General features: G+C 44.4%; 1 protein-coding gene across 2 annotated transcripts in view; it reads left to right on the top strand.

Moving 5' to 3' along the window:
• The first annotated feature begins 5,390 nt into the window (after nucleotides 1-5,390).
• HCN4 (hyperpolarization activated cyclic nucleotide gated potassium channel 4) overlaps nucleotides 5,391-27,083 on the top strand; it is a 104,384-nt gene continuing 82,691 nt past the window's right edge. For both annotated transcript variants that reach the window (XM_059823585.1, XM_009813494.2), the window contains exon 1: nucleotides 5,391-6,094. In XM_059823585.1, the coding sequence (XP_059679568.1) occupies nucleotides 5,391-6,094 (704 nt within the window). The remainder of the gene's footprint in view (nucleotides 6,095-27,083) is intronic.

Here is a 27,083-nt window from a genome sequence, read left to right as displayed (position 1 = left end):
GAAAGTAATTGTGACTAAATGATATAGCTGCTCTAATCTCAGCAGCTTCTCAGATTCTATGTAATTTCTCTTCCTTATCACTTCATACCTGGTTACCTATCTCTATGTTTCTATTTCTATTAAGTTTTCTGTTCTCCAAGGGGAATATTAAAGGTCAGGTGGCAAGATGCTCTTGCTAATCAATCTGTTTCTAGCTGATTTTTAGATGCTTGCTCCAGTGAGGATTACCAGCTTTTGCAAAACGTCTAAACATCCTGAAAATCTCAGGTTTATTTTCTGCATAGTCTGTAACTTCTTTCCATAGATACCAACATGGCTGATTATTGGATAACATTTCCTTTTTTGCAGTCCAGTGGCAAAGCTGTTTGATATTTATAAGCACATTCCCAGCATCCCCCCCTATATCCTAGACAAGTGCTCCTATTTTGATCTTGGTTATAAGGGTGGAGAGAGAGGGATTGCTCCAAATCTGTTTACCACTGGAAGCTGGAATGAATATAGCTTACCAAGTAACTTCCTGATTCAAGCTTTTCTGTCCGGTTGTGTATCTCATTTCCTGCTGCTGCCTCCCTTGCCAGGCTCCTCAGTCCGTTGTTGTCAGGGATCTGTTCAGGATCTCTCTGCTCCCACTGATGGACTTCGAACCGTTCTTTCTCCCAACCCAAAACAATTCTTGCACAGCAAAGGTGGACTTCTTCCTTCCATCCTGACATCCAGCTCTGTGGAACTCTCCTCTGTCCCCCCTGCCCTCTGGGGTGACTCTCCAGAGTCCTGCATCCTGGCATGGATCTCATTTCCCATTGCTCAGCTGTTTTCTTTATCCTGGCCAGATGCTCAGGTGCCCTCTTCTCTGTGCCTTAAATAGGTTTCAACATAGTTCCAGCAGTTCAATCCCCCACTTTACAGTTTCTATAAGGAAGATGACAGAGCAATAAGAAAGGACTGGCTGAATTTCAACAAGTGCAAGTGTGACAGCACACTTGGGTAATTAACAGGGGCAAGGGGGAGATAAGATTTGTGTATTTATAGTGATCATTTCTTTATTATCTTCTAGGTATGATATAAGCTGCAGAGGCAGCGAGTGCAGACTCTACCACTAAAACTCTGAGGTAGAATTTCCCTGTTTTGGAGTGTTGCATATTTAATGAATTTCAACTGCCAATTATGAGTTATTTGCTGCCTGCTAGGAACAACAGGCAGCTTTGAAAGGACTTGCTCCCATTCTTCCAATCTATACCACATGTTTGTTGACTCCTTTTTTTATCTGAGAATCCAAGGATTCAAGGGTGATGACTGAAACTCTCACCCAAGAAAAGGTGGTCCCAACAGGCCAGCGTGCAGAAAGCGTGCATTGCTGCTTTCTGTACCCTGAGCTAGAGGATATCAGGTTTTATGGCTCTCAGGCTATTCTTCTATAGTCCTGAGCTCATTAGGAATGTGATTTTTCACATTTGCATTGCAGCACTGGATTTTTATTAAAATAGCACCCCATATATATGTATATATGTATCTATATGCATATATGAGCTGGCAAAATCTCTTAAGAAACAAAAGAATCTTTGGCTGCTTCACCTGCGCTGCTAAATCCATTCCCTTTGTATCTGTGCCAATTCTTGGAGCAGTATCTGACAAACGTTGTTAACAAGGAGATCATTTCCCTCAAAAACAGTTCTTCCTTTTCGTGCCAGGTGGGTTCTCTATACCCCCTCTGAATGTACTGTGCAGCCAATGATAGTCAAGACTTAGTCCTACAACAGTCCTAGCTTTTCTGAACTCTTCTAAGAATGTGCCTATAAAGGCCCACTTGCTGACGTGGAAAGCACTGCCATAATGCCAACAATAAATAATGTTCATGGTAGTAGTTTCATACCATTAGACAAGGATAATTCTCAGCCTCCTGCACTTAGTTCTTGGAAGGCTCTCAAATATCATTACTTTGAAGTTCTCTGGACACAAAATTGTCATTACGTTTTACGGACTTCAAAATTTCTTCTGAGTTTGGTACCTGTAACTCCTGGAGTCAAGTTTTTAGGAGTGTTTAGGAACCCACACTTGGAGACAGAGCTACACAAGAACGCACCTTCTGGTTTTCAGCACTTTGGGCTGCCTGCTTTGGGCTATCTGCTAGACAAGGCCTAGATTCGATACAGCACTTAGGTTCTTATTTCAGGTTAAGCATTTGGCTTTTTTCCCCAAAATGGGACTATAGTATTTGCTAAAATGATGTGCTTGAAAAATTGCTTCAAAGCAGGTGTGATACTGAAGTGAAGCTTAATTCTTTATAGATAGATGTAAAGGTAACAAACGTGGTCCCAAAAAATAACTTAAAAAACTTCTCTGTGTCTGAGGAATCATATGCATCGTATATAGACTGGACACTGGTGGCTGGGAAGTGCTAGCGAGAATTCTGGGCACGGGGATATCTGTATGCTTCTGTAATTGTGCAGCAGTGTGCCAGTCAGCCTGACTCAGTCTTTGCACCTGATAATTTTCTTTCCTAGCTACAGAAGTGATAAAGGAGCATTCTGCTGCTTGCATGCTCTGTTGTGTTCTTTCCTCACTTCAGGCTGTAAGAGAATCTTATTTGTGTCATCAAATAAGGCAGCACTCAGAGAACAATCCCAGAAAGGCCAGGAAATAAAGAGTGCAGGTATTTTCTGAGAGCCAGCTAGAATACCTGTAGCTGAAAGAGGATGAACAGCTTGATTCCTTGAGCACGTCCTTTATTGCTCTGTCATTCTCTGGGAACATTAGGGACTGTGTTTAAGAAGCTGCATCAGTTTCAGATGTTCTGCACCTCATTAATCAAAACACATCCTTTTGGAAGGCAGTTGATTGCAGCTTAGGCACAGAAGTGCTTACACACCTCAGCATCCCTAGCGCCTGGAGGAGGGAAGAGGAGGAAAAAGACCTTTAATGCTATCACTGGCTTAGTTCACATTATCTAATCTACAGGAGCATTTGAAAATCAAGATTTATTTCCCCTGAAAAGCTTGTTCTACCAGAAATGGTGATGAAAATAATAATATTAAATAATATTTGCACTGGGTAGCTTCACTGTAGAGTATTTCAAATGAGTCACAGCCAGTCTAGGTTGTGCCAGGAGGTGGGAGGAGAAGAGGAGCAGGTGAATGCTTCAGAGAGAGGATTCAAGCGAGAGAGCAGGCAAATGAGGATGAGGAAGCGTGTGCTGTCTGTGTGTGTGCTGAAGTCACTGCTGATGGCTGCATTTCCTTGAAGTCAGACCTTAAGTAACGTCCTGCTGCTTTAAATGGAAGAGTTACCTTAGGCCAGTGATGGGTGACTCCTGGAAGGGAAAAGGTGACTTTAAGAAGGCAAAAGCGCAGAGGTCGGGTGAGGATTTCCTCACTCCTTGCAGTGGGCTTTCACTGGTTGTGTTTAGCCTCCCTGCCTGTCTGCACAGTTCACCTGGTTTCCTTTTCCTAGGAGGAAAGGAAATGTATATGTATAAACATATAAATGTATAAACCAACACATTCTAGAAAGCCTCAAATATTGAATCTATGCAAAAATATATGCAAACAATCTCTCAGATAGCTAAACAGATTATTTAACTCCACTGGTTTCAAAGGCTTTGCACTAGTAAATAACTTGAATTAGTTTATCAATCTAAGAGCTTCTTAAACGTAACAGAATAAACAGCCATTCCCAAAGAAGCACAGGGCTGGGCTGATTGCCACCTCTTTTCCTCCTTTTCTCCAGAAAATCGCTCAAAGAACAAAAAGCAGGGAAAACCCTGATGTTAGCCTTTTTCCACTGCTTCGGCCTCTATTCTACAAGGTGCATTGTAGCCAGCGGTGACAGGAAGAAGGATTCCCATGCGGAGCTGTTATTTTCCCAGGACCAGCCTCCTGGGAGACACGCTAGTCGAGGGTGAGCCGCAGAAAGTGCTGACTCAGGTGCCCGCTGGGAAGTGGGTTTCCCCGTGTCGTGTCGCAGGGAGAGCCCACGCATCCCACCCACTCCGGCTTCGCCATCCCAGTCCGGCCTCCCTCATTCCAGTAGGGGAGCTCTTGGAGATGCAGCTTGCTTTTTTTTTTTTTTTTTTTGAATGACTTCTACAGATCCAACCTCACAGGGGAGAAATAGTAACGTTTTGCACGTCTAACAGGGAAGCGAGGCAGCAAAGGAAAAAGAAACCTTCCAAACCTTCGGTGGTTTGCAGGCAGGTACAAAACACAGCGTGTTTCCCAGCAGGCAAACTTCTGCTAAAAAAGACAGGCACTCCCCAAGCCCCTGCTTTGCATGCAAGTGAAATTTTCAAGGTGAAGCGCTGTTTTTCCTTTAGATTTGGATTTGCCCCTTCCCAGAAAGCCCCCTGTGTCTTCACAAGCAAACCTGCAACAAAGCAGCCGCAACTCCAGAAGGAGAACGGATCGTCAGCATCTAAGAGGAAAAGGATTCCTCTTGCTCCCTTTTTTTTTTTTAATGTTTACGATGCTGCTATTTTTAAACTCACGGCCGCCCGGTGATTTTTGCCGTTAAACGGAGGATGGCACTCCGCCTGGCACTGTCGGCTGAAGCCGAGCCGCGGGTGCCTTCTGCTCGGCGGCAGGAGCTCTGCAGCGCCCGGGCGAGGCGGTCCTTGCAGCCCGGCGGCAGCAGCGGCGTTGCGGCGCCCGTTCAGCCACACGCACACCCTTGGCAGCCAGGCGTTGCCCTTTTAAGAAGCCCGGGTGCTGGCTCAGGTAGGCAGAGCCTGCGTGCAGTAGTCGCTCCTATGGCAACCCAATAGAATGGGATCGCTTCATGAATATTCCCAGGAGCAGGGGCTGCATGAGGAATAAGTGATGACAGTGATGTAAGCAAGCAGTGGCTGCTGCAGGTTGCAGTTCATTGTGTTATTGGCCGGCAGGTTGAGGAGTTTGAGGCACCCGGGCTTGAGCTTCGCTTTCCGGATGATGTCTGCCCGCCGGGAGACACAGCACATTTGCATCTCGAAGCCAACATGGCAAGGCGGCTGCTGCTGCTGCTGCCGCCCTCCCTCGCCTTCCAGCCAGAAGTGTGTGGCTCTCCTCTAGACTTCTTGCCCAGTGCTCTGGATCTGCTCAGGCAGGGATTGCAGTGACACTTACCAAGGGGAGACAAGCAGCAAGTAGCCAAATCGGGACAACGGAGGAGTGGGGGGGGGCTTTTTTGTCTTCCCGCTTGTTTTTTCCTTCCCATCTGGATGCAGAGCCTGTGTTTTGATGCAGAGCCTGTGGATGCCACAGTCTGGTAAGGAGATGACACGCCAGTCTCTGGTCCCTTCTGCCCACTGAGCTGGGGGCAGGGGCCTGGGGGCAGTGACAGTTCCCCTCCTTGGGCAGACTGGGGGGGTCTCTCCCTCTAACTCAGCAGCAGCAGCAGCAGCAGCAGCAGCAGCAGCCATGGACAAGCTGCCCCCCTCCATGCGCAAGAGGCTCTACAGCCTGCCCCAGCAGATAGGACCCAAGGCGTCGATCATGGACGAGGAGGAAGACAGCGACAAGGACACCCGGAGGAAAAGCATCAGGCTGAAGCCACTGCCCTCGCCCTCTGCTGGGAGCACCCGGGCTCTCGGGGGAGACCCCAGCAGAGGGGGGGACCCCGGCCTCCTGGAGACAGAGGCGGGCAGCAAGGGCGCCAAGACCAGCACCAACGGGGACTGCCGCCGCTTCAAAGGGAGCCTGTCCTCGCTGACCAGCAGGCACCTCCACGACACGGCCGAGGAGAAGAGGCTGATCGGCGGGGAAGGGGAGCCAGCCTCCCCCAGTGAGGACAAGAGCCCCCTCGGCAGTGGGGAGCTAGAGCAGGGACTGCCAGCGCCTCCACTGCCAGCGTCCCCCCCGGAGCCCCAGCAGCAGCCCCCCCGGGCTTGCTCCTCTACCTCCATCAAAGTGGAAGGAGGTGGAGGGTGCGACCAGATCACCCCAGATGAGGAGCAGAGGCTGGGCCAAGCCGGTTTCATGCAGAGGCAGTTCGGGGCCATGCTCCAGCCAGGGGTCAACAAATTCTCCTTGAGGATGTTTGGCAGCCAGAAGGCCGTGGAGAGGGAGCAGGAAAGGGTTAAGTCTGCCGGGTTCTGGATCATCCATCCCTACAGCGACTTCAGGTACAATCCCCCCTCCTGGCCCACTCAAAACTAGCTGGCCTGCCCCTTCCCCTGCCTTGCTCAGACCCTTCCACACAGAGCACCCACCCAGACATAACTTTCCTTGCTGATTTCCTAGTCAGAGGGGCTGGAGGACACATCCAAGATCTGCTCCAGTCAAGCAAGCTGCAGGTTTAATTTATATTTAAGCTCCATTTTGGTGTCCCTGCACTATTATTAATTTTAAGTTGTGTTTTTAAACCAACAAATGTCTTTCCCTTTGGCTTTTTATAAGGGAAAGCCTCTCCATAAGTTCAGTGTAAATGGGGAAAAATGTTCCCACCTGATGCACAACTCTGACTAAAAGCGTGGTGTCTGCTGCTTAACTAGTCGTGCATCTCCGGTTCAGAATGTATGGTCTGCCTGATTAATGTTTCAGTTCCCATTTTCGTACCTCAAAGTCCTCTCCCTTCTCCTTCCCCAAGAGTTAGAGAAGGATGTTGCTACTGTTGCTGTTCTGTAGGGCTTCTTACTGCAGCATGGCTTGTCAGGAATTGGTATGTGCAGGGGATAGCAGCGTTCATTAAGAAGGAACTTAACACCTTCAGAGTCTTACAGAGATTCTCTCTTTTGCATCTGTAAATCTTTTATTTGCAAAATTAATTTGGAGAGGGAATAGTTAACATTGTCTTTATGAAAGTAATGGCTTGCTTTCACTCAGACAGGGACATTTCCGTGAAGGTTAATAAGGAAATTAACTTGTAAACCCTAGGGCCAATTTTTTTATAGTTCTGTATAGCAGAGGGGTTGTGTTTAGGTATTTCTGAGTAAAGTATTGTCTACTGCACAGGTGAATTGCCCTCTGCAATATGTATGTAAAGTACTGCAATCAATAATTAATTACTTAGTGCAATCAATGGCTAAGGTTTATTGCTTCAACTTTAATTACAACTGGCTTACATCTCACATTTAAAAGCACGCAGTAAGAGAACATTATTCAAACACACATCTATCAAACTACATTATTTTATTGAATTCTTGGACTCTTCAAGAAACCTTGCATTATTCCCTAAAATACAGTTAGCACGATAATTGCAGGAAGGAGTTCCAGGGTGGGTTTGGGTGCCCAAAGACAGAAACCTCTTGACACTGCCTCTTAGGGATTTAGCAAGCAGTCCACACGCTTAGAAGACTGAGCACTGGCACTGAACAGATTCCTTGATATTTGCTTGGATTAACAATTGTTATTAGAAGGCTACGGGAATTGGAAGACTGCACTGTCTTATAAATTCAGGGCATTCAAGTGTCCCAAGCGCACAGCTGACCGAGCATATGAGGGTTTCCAGTAGCTACATCATGATACATAGTCCTTGCAAGTACAATCTTATTCAAACCCAGATTTGAAAGAGTGTAAAATTGCCTCCCAGTTGTGACTAATCAATTAATACCTCACAAACACAGTGAAATGTGAAAGTGATTAGCTTTAAAAAGAACAAAACCAATTTCATACTCTTGGCTATAGATCTTTGTATTTTTTGCCACAAGTCTGGAGTTAAAAACTAACTGCTGTGCTTTCTTAGGTTATTCTAGCAAGGTGTTCTCTGTGTGTTGCACCCTCAAGGAATTTTGGATTTAGTCTCTGGATTGTATTTGGATTTATGCAAAAGTAGTGTTCAGTTTGCATACCTTGTATGTATCTGTATAATGGATTTATTGCCTTCCATCTTTATGACTACGTTTTCGGTGTAGAACCAGACTGTCAAACTTCAGTAAAAGGATTGTAGCAGTAGCTGAAGTAACCACCTTGCCCAAGGTGAGATGGTCCTAAGAGTTCAGTTTTTTAAGATTCCTAGTGAACCAGTGCTTATTCCTTAAAATGCCACAGTAAATTATGAGGTAAGTTTTTATTTTTGAGGTACTTGGCTATAGGGCCACTTCTAACCTTACACAAAGGAATGCAATATGCAGGCAAGCTTAGACTCTCCCAAGCCAGATGATCATACTGAGTCTGCTAACACTTAGAAGTTCATATGCATGCAGATATACATGAATGCATGTATGACTCGTTAGTATTAATGATATAATCATCTCCTGACGTAGCTTTGCATTTGTGCAGAGAAAGCACAGTGAGTTGGATATCTGTAACCTGGTGCAAGACACTCTCTGCTTGGGGTCAGATTCCAGGTAGGCTGATACCTTGCCGCTTTGTGTTTCTTCTAAATTGGTGCTAGAAGCCTAGCACACAAATATGTGTTTTCTCCCTACTATTATATATCAACATCAGATGGGGCAGTGGTACTGATTGTACAGAGAGACATCTGAAGAGACCAGGGGGAGTCAGATGTGCTACTGTGTGGTCAGTACGTATATTTTCTGGGGAACTTTGTTCACCCCTGTTTCTAGGTCACTTGCAGCATATCTGTTTGAATATGAATGCCGCTTAGAGAAATGCGTGGGCTTCCATGAAAAATGACCTATGAACAATGGCTGCCTTGAAGGAGAAGAGTGGGAGCTTTCCCGGATTCTGTTCGGGTTTTGTATTCCCTCCTTCTCTGAACGCTACTGAAGCATCTGTCTTGGAAACAACTCACATGAATATGAATAACATTTTTTGACCTCTGAAATGCAGCAGATTGCACCAAAGAGCAGATATTATCAAAATATTTGCAAGAGCTATATCCTTCACCCAAAGGACTCTATTTTCTGCTTTGCAAATTACGCAGTGCAATGCGTGATTGCTCCTTGTTATAGACGGCTGCAGATTCTGGAGCGTTAGGATCTTGTAAGAGGCATGAGTCTCCATTATCCTGCGCTTTGGTGTCACCAAAGCTGTGCAGCAGCATTTGGTGTACAAGTTTCAAGTTAATGAATATTTAGACCCAGATCTTGTTTTCTGTCTTTTTGGAGAAACCAGTTTCACCTCTGAGAGTGAGGTGCATCTCCAGGCATTTTGGTAGAGCTCCAGACCTCATGACTCCTGTCTCGGTACAGCTCGAGATGTGAAGTTTTGAAGGGAACACTCCAGCCCTATTCACTGGCGCTTGATTCTGCTGCGAAATGACATTGGTGTAATTCCTCTGACTTCGTGGAGTTGCTTCTCCTTCGCGCTATGTGAGAGTACTTCCTGTTTTAGAATAGAACAGAGGCTTTCATCATAGTCTCATTAAATTATCATTTTAGCATCTAATTCCAGTGGCAAATCTATGACCCTCCAAGAGTAAAGCAAATTAATATAGATTAAGACTCTGTTGATTTCTGCTTTTAGTCCATTGTGAGGGGAAAAGACACCAAATGACCTTTATAAAAACCAAACTCAGTGCCCCTGAGTACTCATGACTAATGCAGTGGACTAGTTCTAGAAGCACTCGAAAGGTATCATCTTAGCAATTTCTAATGAAAATAAGAATACTAGCTCCTATTTTGAGGTGCAGATATATGTGCTAGCGGCTTGAGTTTATTTGCATCTGTGGTTGATCGCACGTCGGTGCAGAGCCAAACTGTATTTCCTAGATCAAGATTTATCTGCAACTTTGAAAGCTTTTTCACTGGGTAGATAGAATTGTAATTTATTGCTTAGAGGAAGCATTGATCCAGTACAATTGGTTTAATAAAAAAATTCCAGACAATGATCTATCTAGTTTGTAGCTGACTGAAGCAGATTGGTTGTAGCTGCTATCCAGAATTGCTTGCAAAAAAGTGTAGCATACTGCTTTTAGAAAGGCCTGAGAACAGATACACTATCTGAAGGACCAAAATAGTCCAAACAGTGGATGTAAATAGAACTGCACGTTATTCACTGCCCAGTAATCTATTAACTTCTTCACAGAAAGAGAAGCTGCTGCCTCCTTGAAAACAATGGAAAATATTCCACTCGGTAACAGGCACAACTGCAGATTTTAGAATTTTTCTCTCCACTGTTGTCCGTTACTTGTAATAATTGTCTGCAAACACATCCCTTTTTGCATTTGCTTCCTCTGCCAGAGCCCCCTATCTGCTTGGGAACCTGGGGAGATTTCTGTGGCACCAAAAGAGACAGATGCTCAGGTGTGATGTAGAAGGTAGGGGAATTCCTGAAGAATAAAATCATTTGCTCCTCTTCATGCTGGTCCAAACCTCTAAGCAGTGTCATTCAGACTGCCTTCTCGTGGGGAGTCAGTGGGATTTACTAATGATAGTACTGACTACTGAACCCAATACCACTGGTGGGATTGAGCAAAAATAGGAAGGTTGCGTGTTTACCTTTTCCACTCTTCTGAGCAGAACTGATTTCCAGAGTGCTTCACAGAGTGCTGCTCTGTCTGTGGAGATTGTTTTCATTTGTAAGCTTTCCACTATTTTGTTAGAAGGGTAAACAATTTGTGAAGCATACAGCACTGCTCACTGACTTTGGCAGTTCACTTAGGCGGGTGTTGCTCTCCCTGTGCTCAGACAATAACGCCCTTTTCTTTACCTGCCGCCCAGAATGCTGCTTCTTGTGCTGGCCTCGCTTCATGCCTATCCACATTCAGAAGCTGCCCACAATGGCAAACGCTGATCTTGTGACTTGCCCACTGCTCATAGCAAAGTAAAATGAAAGCTACTCATTGTTGGAGCCTTATGTACAGCAAATTGAAATTCTGGTTCAGTGAAATCTCTGCTTAGAGGGAAAGGTCAGGGAAACGGTTGCATTAGTAGCAGAACCTGTGCCTGTCATTAGAAACAAACCCAAAGTGCAAGTCAGGCACAGGTTTATTGGTAGGCAGCTCGTAGACTCGGCTGTCATCTTTTCTTGTTCGTGCTGATGGCAGTTGCCTCAAAATAGTGTGGGGACACTGCTAGCTGCGGATGCTTTCTTGAAGTCAGATCTTGCTGTCATTACTGCAGACAACTTCCCTGCCAATTCACAGGGCAGTTCTGCTGAAGCAGAACGAGGGGATCCAAAGAGGAATAATATGAGGGACGATCCAAATCCCGCTGAACAGCATGGATTCGACTTCTGTTGTCTTCAGTGGACTGTGAATCAGGCTGCAGGAGAAGAAACATGGTTTTGTGACCATGAACTGAGGGGACCAAACTAGTGCAGCCGTACTTCCCATGTCCATAGGCAAGTCATCGCATGCTTCATGCCCTAGTTCACATGTCATGAGGTAGAGGATAAAAAATCCCACTATAGGCAGTCAATGTGGGCATATCAGTTTTTGTATGAGACATATTTAGATGCTACAAAAGGCAGCATTTGAGAACAGGAAGGCCTCAGTAAATGAAACACCTCAGTGTATCACCATAATGCATTTTAAGACTATAATCATGTAATATTATGGTATTTTCACGTATGTTCATGTGCAGAAAATGAGATGAAAGAGTACAAATAAATACTAAAGCCAGCGTTGAGATTTAAGGAAGTGCCATGGTTAAGATTTCCTGCACAAACTTAATTCAGGCCCTTCGTACAAAACTCTGCCCATAGATGAATACATGATCTCTTCCACAGAAGTCCATGCCTCATTCGGTGCACACAGGGATGACTCCTTTGTGAAAAACTATTTGACATTTTCTCTGTCTCTCCTTGTAAGATAGCATACCATATTTATTTCATCTTCTTCAGATCCTATTCTGAAAAAACAGGTTAATTTCCTCATGGCCTTTTTTTTTCTTTGGCACTTATAAATTATTCAACTTAAATAGCAATAAATTTTCATTTTGCTTCCTGACACCTTGGCTAGGAACCTGGTACTATCATCCCCAGTTCACAGCGAGGTGGCAGAGACTCATAGAGATTAAAGTCGAAAACATTCATTAACTTGGTGTAGTCAGTTTGAGGACCTGTTTTGCAGAGTACATAGCATTACACAGCACACCTTATGTTCAGAGCTCTGCCTCTGTGGGTGCTTAGTAAGGAATCAGACATTGCTGTGACCCAGGAGACCAGGGCACGGAGGTAATGACTACCTGTTTTAAGAGTAATGGGTGCTTTAAGAGGATTGGGATATTCTGATTTGGACCATTTCTTAGACTTGCTCGGTGAGCAGCTGACTTAGAAACAGGCATGCCGATCCCACCCGCCCTCTTCCCAAGCCTCTGATGTTTGTTAGTTTATCTGTTGTTACAGCAAAAAAAAAAAATAAAAAAAATCATAGCTGTAAACAATGACACATAGTGTTCTCTTTAATCATCACCTAAGAACATTATTCTAATTACAGTTTTGGATTGAGCGATTTGCCTAACACCTCTGCAGGAACTTTTTGGCAGAGACGGAATCTCCAGGGCACTGCTCATCTGCCCTAACCATCACATCTCATTCTGCGGTTCCTTATCTCTTTTATTGCAAACCTTCCAGATTGTGCAAGAAATGAGCTCCTATAGAAAATCTCTTTCCTGCACACATCTGCTTCAAGCCCTTCCTCTCATCTTGAATGAAGCATGAATTCTATGGGAAGAACTGTTCTGAATCCTGTAATGACTGTAACGTAATACATACATACAGCTAACCTCCGTTCTGCTTTCCATAACCTGAGCTTTTGACTTTGCAGTCTAATTTTTAAGACAGTGGATTTGTACAGTTGTTAAGGTTTTAAAAAACAAATCCATCCCCATCCTCATCATAATAATATCTCTGGGTTCATTAGCAGGTGTGGATCTTTTCGAGGACATGCTGCACTGCCCTCTGCTCTGAATTAAGCAATGGCTGTAGCAGGTAGTTAGTTACAGCAAAGGAACGATGATGCACCATATTCTTGGCTTACTCTCCAGGCTTCGAAGGGAAATGTACTCTGCTTATTACAAACTCACTGCTTGTTTTCTCCGCAGTATCTAAGCATGACACCTTCTGCCCCACTCTCTCCAACCTCTTGTTTTGCCCCTCCCTCTCTCACCGGTCCCATCACTGTTTTCTAGGCTTCTCGTGGCAGGTTTCCTGTCCAGCCAATCCTAGGTCCCAATACCCAGCTTATCAGCTGATGGCTGTTTTCCACCTCACCTTGGTTTTTAGTAATGCCTCTTCTCTTCCCCCACCCGCCAGTTGCAGTATGTTGCACTTGGCACCTTACTCAGTCCAGTTCCCTCCCTTGCCAGTCTCCATCCTTATCCTTAAGGTTTTTTTCTGGGTGAGTCTCCCCAAATTAGTTTCCTTTCCTTCTATATATTCTTAGTTGCTATCATCCCTCTGACTCTTCCAACAATCTTGGTTTTCTCAGTCCCTGCTTACCTTCCTGATTTAAGAATGGATCATTTTGCCTAGTAATTTAAAACCCCTCTGTATTATCCCTCTTTCCATCCTTGGACACTACCAGCCCAGCAATGTTTAGACAAACTCTACCCATTTTTTATTTTTTAAACTTGAAATATCTCAATCCTTGGAGCTAAGCATAGAAAATGATGAATTTGTATAGAAGCACAATCTCCACTGCATTAGTGTGAAACAGATTTTATTTGAGGGAAAAATGTGTTTTCTAAAGGTGTTTATTGGTAGGCACACACAGATCAGTGTAGGACTTTTCAGTACTATTATGAGCAAGTAAACTTAAGTTTTCAATACAGTGTTATTCTGGTTAGGTAACTGTGCTAGTGCTTTCTGTTGCACTCAGTTTTTTTCTGCTGTAGAGTCACTGCTGCTGCACTGAAATCCATTTATTATACAGATAAAAGAGTGATCTTTGTCTGGAGATAACATAGTGTCATTTTAGCTTGAAACCATTGAAATTTGTCTTTGTTTCTGATGTGTTATGAGCATCTCATTAGCAAGCCCATGAATCCCTCAGTTTGCTCCTGAAACCAACTATCTAAGCTCTCATCTCTGCCCGAGCATAGATTTCTTCCTTTCTCTTATTTTTGAAAGCCATGTTGGTGCCAAGGCAGTTATAGGTCAATTGAGTTATTGTTGGTTCTAATTGGCACTCTAACAAGCTATTAAATCAATTTACCTACAGATGAATGTCACTCAAAAAGAGAGGTGCCAACTCATTTTCTGTCTTTGAGAACTTAAAAAAAAACCCATTTCCACTGATGACTGTAAGGGAAAGGCCAGTCCGTAGGGAAGTGGCTAGTGAGAGCATAAGGTTTCACCCCTAAATGTTTATGCCATGAGGTCTATGGCTGAACAGGGTCCAGGCTGCTCCTGTGTGCGGAGGGGTGAGACTACTTCCAGAACTCAAGGCCAAGAGGAAGAAATAAGAAAATCACCAACTCTGACAAATGCTTTTATATCCCTTCCCTGTTTTGCAACAGAGCGTGCGTTCATTTCCTTGTGGAGAGACCTATGTCCTCTTCTCCTCCTTTCTTGGTTCTCGGTGTCCCACATGCGTTCCTGTGGCTGCTGATTGCAGGTGTAGTATCCACAACCATCTTTCAAATCAGGCAGCACCCGGCCAGTGACATCATTACCTTTTTGGTGTCCAGTGATCTATAACTCCATGAGATTTACTTGCTCTGTGTTGCAGAAGAGGCAGAGTTGTTATGGTGAACAGGGTTGATTTAAGTTCTGTTCCAAAACATTTAGATAACCTCTTCTTCGAGCAGCAATACAGTGCTCATGCCCACATTGCCTGAGCATTTCTTAGTGAGACTGTTGTAAAACCATCGCTTTTCAACCTACAAGTCAGGACAAGGTTTCTTGACCAAGCGGCACTGCAAGTTCATCCTGGGGTCTTCAAATCAAAGCTGCTTGATACATGACAAGCAGTGAGAAGTGCTCAGGTATTCTTGCTTAAATGGGCAGGTTTTTTGGTGAGGCAGAAGGCAGATGAGAACGCAGCTTGGCTCTGTGCAGCTCTACAGCTCTGCAGTGCCGACAGTGCTAAAACCAGGGTTTTGTCAGCAGACAAAGCAGTTAGGACTCCAGAAACACAGAAGAGAGAGCAGATGTGTGCTGGGCTAACAAGGTGCTATTATAGAGACCTTTTTCTGCCCCTTTTCCGTGTTGAATGGTTTGCTACCTGGGAAGTCCCTTCACAAATTGAAATTATTCATTCCATGCAGTATATTCACAGTGGCTGACATCAAATATGGTCACCCCGTGCCTAGTATTAGCACCAGACTGTGGTAAAACCAGGCTTTTAACTCCTGAAGAGATGCTGCATGCCGCAGGGGAAGACAGCGCTGATGAGAGCAAAGCAGATGAGCATCCAAAGGGGAGTTCCAAGGTCAGCTTGAGGGCCCACTTGGACATTATAGGGGCACAACTGCTTCCCCAGCGAAGCGCAAAAGCTAATCTCATTTGTGGTGACTCGTCCAAATGTGCTAATTAAGGATTTAAATCTCTGCCTCTTTGGATGGAGAGGTTGTCTGTGTTTATGCATCTATTGTTAAAGAGCTTAGAGGCAGGAGAGGTGCTGCAGGTGCCAGTTGACTCTAGTGTGGGAGCTATAGCTCCTTTTTTTTTCCTTTTCACAGCTGTGCGCAGGGTTCTTGTGACTGCCAGGAAATCAGTAGTTGTACACTGAGTAACTCCTCATCCCTGTACACAGCTCCAGTGAGACTGTATGCAGAGGAACTCTGATGGGATTCAGTTTTCCTGGTCAGAGCTGCTAAGCACTGCTACAGTCTGATGCTCAGTTCCACCCCCTGCATGTTTGGGGGATGGAAAACCTAGTGAAGTGCATTTGGATTTGCCTGGGTGTGGGAAAGAAACGTCTTGTAAAGTTATCAGTGCTCCGAAGCTTGTGAGGGAGATAACAGATGCATTCCAAAGACTAGGGGACTCCACATTATTAAGTCCCTTCCTCCCAGCCGTGGCTTCACACGTGATTTCAGGGCAAGGTGCTAACTCATCACAGCACTAACATCATTGTTACCCAGTGCAATGTCTCATCTGCAAAGGGGTCGTGTGTGCGCGTGCGTACGTGCGTGTCTTCGGGGGACGGGAGGAAGGGGAGGCCCCTAATTATCCAGCCATGCTCTGCATGTTCTCTCCCCTCTGTCCACCTTTGTGACTAGGTTGGAGGGATGGTGCAGAGCACAGGGGTGTGGGCTGAGCGAGCGCAGTGACATCTTGGCTCTCTGCAGAGAAGCAGAAGTTGCATTAGGCGTAGTGAAGCAGTGCACAGGTGACGTTTCCTGGCAGTGTCAGGGTTTGGACTAGCTCTCCCAACAGTCAAGATGATAAGAGATATGATAATGATGACTGACTCTATGCAGCTTTTTTAACAATAGCAAACCCACTTCCATTAAGCACAAATTCTTGATGCTTGATCTTTCCCCCTTTTCTTTAAAGCACTAATGCGTGCACAAGTTTTACTTCTATTAATAACAAAAGTAATATATTTTTCCATCCCTGGTTTTCTGTGAATTGTGGGGAGGGCAGGAGAAAGGACCAGTCTAGACTACAGATCATGTTCTGTTCTCCTTGATACCAATGCAGACCCGTTTGTATCATTCTCCCATGCTTGTTTAGCTACAGACACACTTTGAATCATAAGCAATGTATAACGGATAGAAGGACAAAGTATAAGGCAGGTCAGGCGTCTGGTTTTGACCCTGTGAGCCCTCCTGAACAGAATACTCCGTGCCTTGATTTCTCCAACTTTGAAAAAGGGGTGATGGTACTGCCAGGGCCATGGAAGATGCTGTAGAACCCCAAAATATTTTAACGTAACAGAAGATGCCAGAGTGAGCAAGGGTGTGGTTAATATCTACAAAGCAGTTTCATGAGAATTTCTTCACGATTATCCTTTCCTGCGTACTGCTGTAGATTTGGTTACATCTCTTGTCCGTCTTTTGTTAGGACCACAAAAATGAGTAGATCCATATACTGTTAGGTGATTTCTGAATAATCGGTTCCTTTGTCTTAATAAGGAAACTGAATACCAATGCCTGTACAGTTCCATGTGTGGTGCTATACCATGTGGCACATTTAGAACTAGGCTGGAAAAAGACAGAAAAAAAGCCTGCACGGGGAGGGAGGCAAGAGGAATTTTACCTTTTGTGTCCACAAATGAGAATTGTGCAGCTCCTGCATGGGGTTTGGAGATGCTCTAAAAAGAACATGTTCCATCTTTTCCTCTCCGGTCATGTGTATTGCAAGGGGTACTACACTTTTCTTTGGGAGTATGTGAATTCTTGACTTCAGTAAACACTGCCGAATAAAAGGTCTGGCACAGGCACTGGCAAGATGGCTGTCCTTTTCTGTGGTGTGGCAGCTTTAGAAAACATCCTCTAAGCTCGCCGACTGTTGAATCTTTCAGATAATCTGTTGTGACCCTTGGCTTTTAGTGCCAACACAAGTGTGCTTCAGGTCGTGCCAGCCACCGTTAAGGTGATAACACTGTGCACGCTATGGTTAGAGAGCAACTAGGCTTGTTCCACAGTTGGGAATTGGAACAAATGCCTGGGTCGAAGACATACTTAAATCAAACTCCAGATTTGGCAGTGACTGTTGGCTCAACCCTGACTGCATTTGGAAAGTTTCTCATCCTCAGTTTTGCAAAACCTCATGTAAAGTTACATTGTTCGGAGCTTCTCTTGGTGTATTCCCATTATGAGTGGGCTGCTCTGCTGTTTCTTTGCAGCACAGGCTCTCCTCTCTCATCTGCTCCTGATCCATCACCCAAATTGGGCAAATTCCTCTGGCTTCTCATTGTCTACATATATAGTTCGGAAGTTGGGCCGAAGCCTTCCAAACAAGGGCAGCTCTGCTGGTTGCGTGCTCCTTTTGCAGCACAAACAGGAATTTAGGCTAACAGTGGCAGATGTGGGTATGGCCTAGGGCTCCTGCTTTTGAATAGGGGATCTGGAAGCCTCATCTGCAAGTAAATTCACACAGCAAAATCTGCACTGCAGACAAAAAAAGATTTGCCTTGACATCACCTGCCCTGCTCTGAGATCCGCAGTCAGTCAGGAGAGCAATGCACAGCTCCCAGCCTCTCTAGCTCAGTAGAATTAAGGCTAAGCTTCATCATGAGCTAATGCAAGCTGTTCCCACCCCAAACAATTGGCTGCTGGATGGCTTTGTGTCTGTCTAGCCATTACTGCATGTGGGTGGACGTGTTGTGTGTGTGTGTGTGCGTGGATGAGTCTGCTTTGGAAATTAATACATAACATCGGGGGTACATCTAGTAATACAACACCTCGTGAGTGATGTGCATGTGAGAAGCATAAAACAGCTGAGCGTGTTAAACATCTGTACAAAGATCACTCTCCCTGGTACCACAGGATGGTGATTCCCACGTCCAGACCACCACTACCTCTTTTTTGCTCTTCCTCCCACCCTAGAACACCTCGGATGTCTTTCCAGTCCTCTGTTTCCCATAGCCGAAATTTAAAAGCAGGAAAAAAAAAGCAGTGAGATTTCTCAGAAGCTCAGTCCCCCGATCAGCACAACCCTCTTTGCAGGGCAGAGCACCCCGTGCTGAATAGGAAATGACAGAGGTGTTGGCTTGTCCGTAGAGATGAAAGACAATGCCTATCCATGAGCATAGCTGTCGGAGGCACTGATGTATAGAAGTCATGCATGACTTGGGGAGTTGGGAGATGCAACCCCTCTGGGACTCGGCAGCTGTTATAGGGTATTATTTTCACAAGGCTGAGCTGTTCTTAAACACTTCCTCTAGTGTAATCATCACACACACATTTTCTCAGTAATGGCAGGCCATCAGCATTTCTTTCCAGTCTTCTTAGATAAGATGTACAGAGACAAGCTGTGAAAGAGCTGAACAAGATGCCTTGACGTTAGTCATTCACATTTCCTCAGCTTGGCCCACAAATAAGCTTTAGGCCTTGCTTTCTGTACACATCCTTGTGGCTGACTTTTTTTCAGGGAAAGAACATCTCTTTCAAGTAAGGACAGGTAAGTGGAAACTTGTGCCTGCCCCAAACTTGGATACTAAGATCTGCAGTCCAGTTAGGGAAGAAGGCGTATGGTTGGCTGTACCTCCACTTGTAATGGTTCAAGGTGGAGCCTAGCTTTCCTACAGCTGGTCACGAGAGGAGAGAATTCTTCACAAGCTCTCTGAAAACTTGTTTTTCAAAGGAAAAATACATATGGTCCTGGTTAGCTCAGAAAGCGGAAGGGGGATAGTCCAAATAATGTAGTTTTGTAGTAATATAAACTACCCTGATCATTCAAAATCCATGGCTGTTGACAGAGCAGACTGCTGGCCTTTATAGGCAGCCGGATAACACTGCAAGTAATTTTAGTACAGTTTAAATGGTGTGCTTCAGCTTTATTCATACCCTGCCCTGAAGCAGTAGTTGTATGGTGTTCTGCTGTGTACTGCGTTAACTGCTGCATTTCACCTCAGCATTAGCCTTGCTACAGTGCTGGGTAGAATTATTTCTCTGCACACTGAGGTTCTTGTGGATGCAGAAGGATAGATCATCGTTTCTTTGAAATTAGTTTTTATCAGTAGATGTATGGAGCCAAATTCTTTGGTGAGAATCCATTGCAGCTGGTGGGGGTGACACTGGGAATCAGTTTTACTCCTTGGAGCTACTTCTGGCCTGTCTCCCTTGTAGACACGTACCTCCGGGGCTCGTATGGGCACTGTGTCTAGCACCGTCTGAGACCTGCTAATATTGCAACTACAGTGAGAGATAGCAGATTACATGCACATTTTGATGGTTGTGGAATGGATCTTCAAAGCAGGATTTCGTGAGACTAGCTTTCTGTTGCTACAGTGGAAGTATTTTAGAGTACTGAATTTTCTGCTCTTCGCCCACAAAATAGCTATTTCTGATTCAATGATGTCTTTCATAACGGAGATCCCTAATTTACGATCTGAATATCTAAAGAGCTAAAATGTTTTTGGATATACTTGAGAGCAGAGCTAATCTGCTCTGTGCTTTTCCTGGACTCCAGTGAAAGACCTTCTGCTATTCCCTGCTGAAACCAGGGAGTGCTGAGGATGTTGGCTCGAACGACTTGCAGAGCTTTCTTCCAGGTACCCACATCACTGAACTGTCTTTATACTTCTCTTTCTCAGCCTTCCTGTGATGTATTGAGTGCCAGCCAGTTGGGCTGAGTCATATCACATATATTTCCGGTGGGATGAATTTGAAAAAATGCAGAGGAAAACCCTAGCTTTTGTCTTACTACTAAGCTTACTTAAACAGAAGGACTAGATTAACTAAAAAGAAAACCATAGAAATCATGTAGTCAAGCATTAGTGAAGTGCACAAGTTCCCTGCTAATTGACATAATATGCTAGCACATCCCTGCTCCCGCTGAAATGAAAGGTTAAGTCAGTGCCTACTACAGTGGCCTTGAAATCAGGGCCTGTGTATGTAGAAGTAAAAAAACTGCAGGTATATTTCATGTTTACGAGTGAGTTCTCAAAGTTTGAGAGTGAGTGTCTTTTGTTTTAAGACACCCAATTTAAAAGTCTGCAATAGTCTTTTGAGGCTGTAACTTTCAATACTCAGAGAATGTTTAGGTTCTTTTAGGGTTTCTTCTTCCAGATTTGGGACCTGAAGTACATCTTTCTAGATTGGGGAGGGGGACTGTGGCATCGCAAAGTGCCACTGCTCATCTTGCAGTTGCATGTGTTTCTCTGTACTTCAGCCATGAATAGACCCTGTTCTCACCAAAAGAGGAAAAGAAAATACAAAAAGCTCTGTGATGAGTTCCTGCCTTGAAGTAAGGGGATTTAAAATTTAAAACAGGGTCAGGTAGGTTTAAAATACACACTTACACCTCATTTGTCAGTGGAATCTGCACCTTAAATAGGCAGGAAAGTGCCTTGGAATAGATACCTGTCTCACTATTCTTTTTGGTAATTGTTTCGTGTGTCAACAAAACTACTTGCATGTTTCAGGTATACCTGAATTCTGTGGCAATTATATTGGTCATACGTCCAAAAATCTTTAAAGAGATTGTTATTTCACATTCACTTTGTAGCATGTCTGAGCCCTGATGCTGAAGTGGAAATACAGGGGGTTTTTTTAATTATTTATTGGGTTTTCATGACTATCATATCTGCACTGTCCCAGCTGTTTGTAGAAGTAGCTTTGTAATATTTCTGTGAAATAGCAAGGATATTTATTCCCATTTTATGTCTGGAAAACTAATATATAGAGAAACTACATTCTTTTTTAGAGAGTCGCTCACAAAATCTGAATTTGAGTTGTGTAGACAGCACAAGTAGTTCCTCAGCGACAGGACTGTCCTACCTCTTTCTGCAGTGTCCCTCTAGGTAGGATGGAAACTGGCAGGCTGGAGCTTCCTTGTTATGTATTGATGGAAAATGGGCTGCATCAGTCTGAATATATTTCTGAAACAACTTGTTTCTGGCAGGTTGTTCATTCTAAAAATATATTTATTTCTAATTGCTGAGCAGAATGCTTAATGAATTCTTCCTTCCCAAGAACAATTAATCAAAGAAATGATTTAGGGCTGGCATTTGCTCCCCCAGGGCTCAATGGCTGTGTTCCATTGACTTAAATAGAGCAGATCAAGTCTAGCCCATACTGGAAAAGATTTATCTAAGCATTTTTTAGTGGCGCCCATCACTATTTGTCTGGATGTCTCTGGCAGAAAAATACTCTATATATTGGAGGAGCAGCGCTGGACATTATAGTAGAGTTACAGCAAGCTGCTGTATTTTGCAACCGGTGTTTTCCTGTTTTGTGTATTTTTTTAAAGGGAGGTATTATGCAAACTCCCATTGATTGTAGTGGGGATTCTGAATGGTGAGGAAAGAAGGGACTGCAATTACAACTTGCTCCAGAAGGTTTCTTGACTGGAACAAACAGCTGGAGAGGACTGTGCAGGTCACTGAGACCCTGCAACATGGATTAGGGCTTTGCTAAAGGAGAATCCGCTGAGAATCCTCACCACACCACACCATAGAGATGTGCCCTTTCTACAAAAGATCAAAAGTCAGAAATTTGCAGTGTGTCCTGGAAAGAGCGGGGGAGATCCATCAACAGCCTGCGTCTTGGCAAAAGCCAGATATGTGTTAAGTGAAAATGCCCAGATCCCCTAGCACCTGCTTGCTTTACAGGAGCGTTACATAGCATGCTCCATGCCGTGCAGGAAGATAAAAAGCCACAATGGCTCCTGGCAATCTGATGTGAGGGGAGAAGCCTGACATGCCCCAAATCTGGCTATTGAATTTTTGATATTCTGTATAATTGGTGATTCAAAGTGTCCTTTGGGGTGAAGAGTGTGTCTGTGTCTGACTATCAGAGGAGTATGTAGTTTAAATGTCCAGTTCCTGAGTTTTCCATTCTCCTATCTCAGAGCATTCACCAAGTCCTCATTTTTCCCCAAGTCTCCTGCTGCCCTTAAGCCTCTGCTGGGTTTCCTCATTTCAGTCAGGTCAATGCAGAAATGTTTGTGGGGACACCAAATAATAGTTTCTCAGGAACTGAAAAGGGCTTTGGAGCACAGTGGCTCCTTGCAGAAGGAACTGCCTTTCTGTGGAGCTGAAGCGCTAAGTTGTGAGCTGAGTTGAGTGCCCTTAAGACACTCGAGTGGATGTCAGGATTCCTGGTCTCTCTTCTCCTTTCTGCTGTGGACCTCCATGTGAGTGAGGCACTCAGGAAATAACTCTGTGCCTCAGTTTCCCCAGCTGGCAGATGCTGATGCTGAGATTCAGCCACCTGCCATAAAGCGCTTTGAGGTCAAAAGGAAAAAATCTCTTGTGAGCTACATACTGTTTCAGTACATGCAGTAATTAATTCAGCATCCAATGGAGGGGATAGTGGATTCACGTGGATGCCTTAGATAAGCATAGCCTTAGCACAGTATGTTTCTTCTGAGACCTAAAATAATCAGAGGCAATTGGACTTTTTTTTTTCCTTAACTGCTGCATTTTTAGAAGGTGATTGATCTCTTGTCTGGGGTCTTGGATACCTGCATAGCCCCAAGATCCCAGCAGCATTAGTCTTTTTGAGGATTCATTGTGCTCTAGTCCAGCCTGCATAACTCATTGTAAACAAGAGTCTGATGTTAGCAGCAGGAGAATTGGGGAGAAAAAATATTTTCTGCTTTTGAAACTGAAACACAACATACATAGTCACTACCTTGTTATCATTTTAGATGTCTTATTCCCCTCCACCCCCATCTTCTCTTCCCCAAAGAAAGAGGCTTATGGCTGGCACTTCATGCTGAAGCTTGTCTGAAACAGCGCCAGCATTAACATTTCTCAGCAGGGCTGAAAGTTATGATGTAAATCAGTGTTCTCCTTTTGATTCTCATAGAGTAATACTGATAGATAGGAGCCAAAGTTTGGAAACAGTACAAAATATATACTCCATCCATCCATCCATCCATCCCAATCCATGGTTCTTACACATTGCTCCTTTGGCATTTCCTCAGCCTCTAATACTTGAAGCCATACTGCTGTTCACAGAGTAGGCAGAAAATTTGCACTAGAGTTGGCATCCCTGTTGGCCAGAGTCTTTTTAATCCAGAAGCAATGACGATTGAAGAAGGCATTGGACTTGGGAGTCTAAGTTGGGAGTGAACTCTCTCTTCCAGGTCTTCTTACCCCTGTGCTACGTAACCACTAGTTCTGTGGTGAAGCGTCCTTGTCAGGGATGAAAGCTACAAGCCCAGAACATGTTCTGTCACTCCAGCTTTCTCTCTCCTCAGTGAGCATGTGGTTTAGCAAGTTTTGAGCCTTTAGAGTAACACATGTTTGAATATGATCATTCCAGCAGACCGTTGGAAAACCCCAAACTACTTTCTATTACCTCTTTCTGGCAGCTTTTTGGATTCCCATCCTGCCATTAAGCAGGAAAGAGGTTAAACTTTTTCTCTCTGCCCCATCTGGCATATCCAGGGCTCACGCAGAGTGGTAGGAATAAGTGTGCACAGGTGCTGAAGTCTGGCAGATGCTGTTGCTGGTCTCAGACATAAATCCTGGTAACTCTAAAAGTTGAATATGAGAGAGCACATGTGCCTTATCCTGCAAGCAAAGATGTATCTCATTGAGTAAATTGCTTCATGGAGCTGAACGACAGCTGGATCAGGCTCAGGTTTGATCCATCCTCAGGCACGGGAAGCCCTTCCTCTGTTTTTTGGTCTTTCATTGTGAAGTAACTGGATGTAAATGGCCAACTGCTCAGCTCGATGACATACATAGTTGTTGCTAAGGCTGCTGAAGCCCACTGGTGACCTGCTGCGGCGATTGTTATCCTGGTGGTGCATGGCTCAAAGGTTATGGTGGATACCCCAAACCTGGGTCTCTCGGAGCCTCTATGAGAGCCTAGATGTTGTAATAAAAGACCTTCTGTTTCACCCCATTTTCCGTTTGGGGAGCCTGGACTTGTGATTCCTAATCAACACCAAGCTGTGGCATAGCAATACCTAAGAGGAACATTTTTAGCATCTCGGATGGCTAGAAGTCTTCTTCTCAGCCTGGCAGATGACTTAGCTATCTGCTGCATGCGTTTGTCACCTCTCTGTGGCCTACTGCACAGCATGAGGGCAGAAATTTGTCAATCCAAAGCAAAACAATAGCTAGCAGAAAGCAGAACAGTGTCCCCTACACCATCCTCCACTTTCTAAAGTGTGATTCTTACCTAGTTATGTGACTCATGCCATCTCTCTGCCCTATTTTAGTGTTTAATTTTAGTAAATTTGGGTTCCTAGTGGTACGGCTGACATCCTTGTCTCGTGTAAACTCCTATTATGTCGAGAGCCATGTCAATACAAAATAGTGAAGAAACCAGACTGTCATCCTTGTAACTTACCAAGAAGACAGATTGGTGGAAGATACCTGTTACATCAGTTGGTGTCGTATGTCCTCTACCACTCTTGCAGTAGCATTTACTCTGAACTAACAGACATACGTACATATATATCTATATCATCTATATAGATGTAAAGTCTGTACCTGCAGCACTGAATCCTGTGAGTTGCTGTTAATATTCTGGCAAGTAAGGGTGAAAGATCAGATTCAGAGAAGTAGGCTTTTAAATCTCTATCTGTATGTCTCCCAGAAGTTGCAGTCTGGGCACTCCGAAATAAGGCACAGTCCCTTTCCTTCATATACTTGGGTACAAATCAAACCCTTGGCCCAATATCGCAGCTTTCTGAGACAATTCAGAACTCCCTAGTGCAGATGCACCTTTCTAACAGATTCCCCAAACATTTGCATTTGAGCCATCCTAGGTGTTGGATATGGGCCAGGGCCTGAACTTCATAATGTCACAACTTATGCATGTCTTCAGGCTTTAGTCCTTCACATTCCACAACATACTCATGACGACTTGGAAGCTGCAGCCCTTATTGATCTATCCATTCTGTATAACAACAACATATGGCACGTTTCCATGGCAATCAGCCCCCCTAAAGAGGCTTCCTTCCCTTCCTTAGTTTGTTGGTCTTTTTCATTATTAAATCATCAGAGATAAATGCATACAGGGAAGGGTCAACGTCTGGATCAATGGACAGCAAACAAAGAGGAACTTTTCCATATTCATTCAAGTGGGAGATTTCAGAAGATCAAACAATGCAGAATTGCCAGACCCTTAGCGTGTCAGTCTCATACATAATGTATTCTGGGAGGTCTATGAAATCAATACACATCTAACACCTTGAAAACCTTTGGGATTCAGTATGGCGGGGGCAGAGGAGGGGGAATCAAGACAGATTTATGAGCGCAGTAGGGTGGGATATGAAGAGAGGGTTAAGCTTTCTGGCCTGGGCTTTCTGCCACGAGCGCAGTTTTGGTTAAATGCTACAAATAGAAAATTGTACTTAGTTCTTCAACCCTGGGAGGATGTAGTGTTGCAGGTTCCTTCTGATGAAGTTTGATGAGACAGCCATGGAGTGGAACCCATGTTACGTAGCGATGTGGCCATGTGGGAGGTAATCCCAGACCACCAGCAGCTGGTGTGCAATCTGTCTACACCTTCCCTCAACACGGAGCCTGAAATGGTCTAACATGTCACCAGAAGGGAGAGGAGTCCATCCAGACAGGTTAGGGCTTGGTTTGCCAGGTTTGCCATTGGTTGCACTGGCCTGATTTCCTTCTAGAGGAAACGTACTTATAAATGTCCCACTGAATCTGTACCGTATTATCTTCCCAATGGTGTCTCCAGCCACTGCTGCAATGAATTTCCACTGCAGAACAATTTATATCTTTGATCACCTCAGTGGTGCTATGAGGACAACAATAAATTGTCTCAGTTCAGTGTGTAAATGTTCTTCCTTTGGGCCTTCAGAAAGAGAGGGAATAATCTTTCCTACAGGAAGTACCCACAAAAATTTCATTGCTTTTGCAGCTTGTTACACGGGATTTCTCCATGAGCTAGTAATAGCTGCGTCCAGGCTAGTGAGAAAATATTACTAACACTGGTTTTAGTCAGAAATGGGATGTGTGCTCTATTGGCCTCCATACTCCAAATTTAGAGCCGGAACAAACGAAGTCTCTTGTGGCTCTCTCTGTTTCTGTGTGTGCGTTCCCCAAAGGAGGAAATGAAATCTTGTTTATTTTTACCTTTCTGGGAAGATTGGGTTCTAAGTATAGATTTAAGATACAGTTTAATTTGTTAGGATGATATCTGCAGGCAGGAAGGCAGTAGGAGTTGAGGAGAGTGGTCGACTGACTACTTCGTGCAGAATCCACTATGACTTTTCTTATTCTTGTGACATGTTTATGTTTCAGCGTTATTGGAAGTGCAGTGCGGGAGCATATTGTTTCTGTGTGATACAGTATGTCTGCAGACCAAGGACTAGGTGTAAGTGTTCCAATACATTTGCATTTATCGAATGGCAGATTGCACATAACAGTCTTGAAAATGCTTATACAGTTTCTATTAAGCACACTGCAGGGTTAGGTGGTAGATGTTGACTTTACAGATTAGATGTCCAGAACTCTCATTGTCCCAGGACACGTGCAAGCCCGGCAGCAGCGCTGTAGGCTCCGTGAACTCTTCTGTCCTGACATGCCTCAGACTGTAATGAAACGACACCCCACAAGGTTTGCTCAGTCTCCATGAAACTGAGCGTAGTGATACCGCTTGCTGTGTAGTTCACATACACCGTATGGCATTTGGAGGAACTTGAGTGAAAGATAGCACTATCTAGTGGTTGGAGTGCTGTTGTCCTAGCCAAGTCGCTTAAATTCTATCATCAGCTTCCCTATCT

The sequence above is a fragment of the Gavia stellata genome, chromosome 13, assembly GCF_030936135.1.
Source record: "Gavia stellata isolate bGavSte3 chromosome 13, bGavSte3.hap2, whole genome shotgun sequence".
In the NCBI taxonomy this organism is placed as follows: domain Eukaryota; kingdom Metazoa; phylum Chordata; class Aves; order Gaviiformes; family Gaviidae; genus Gavia; species Gavia stellata.
This window is presented reverse-complemented; position numbering and strand designations above follow the sequence as displayed.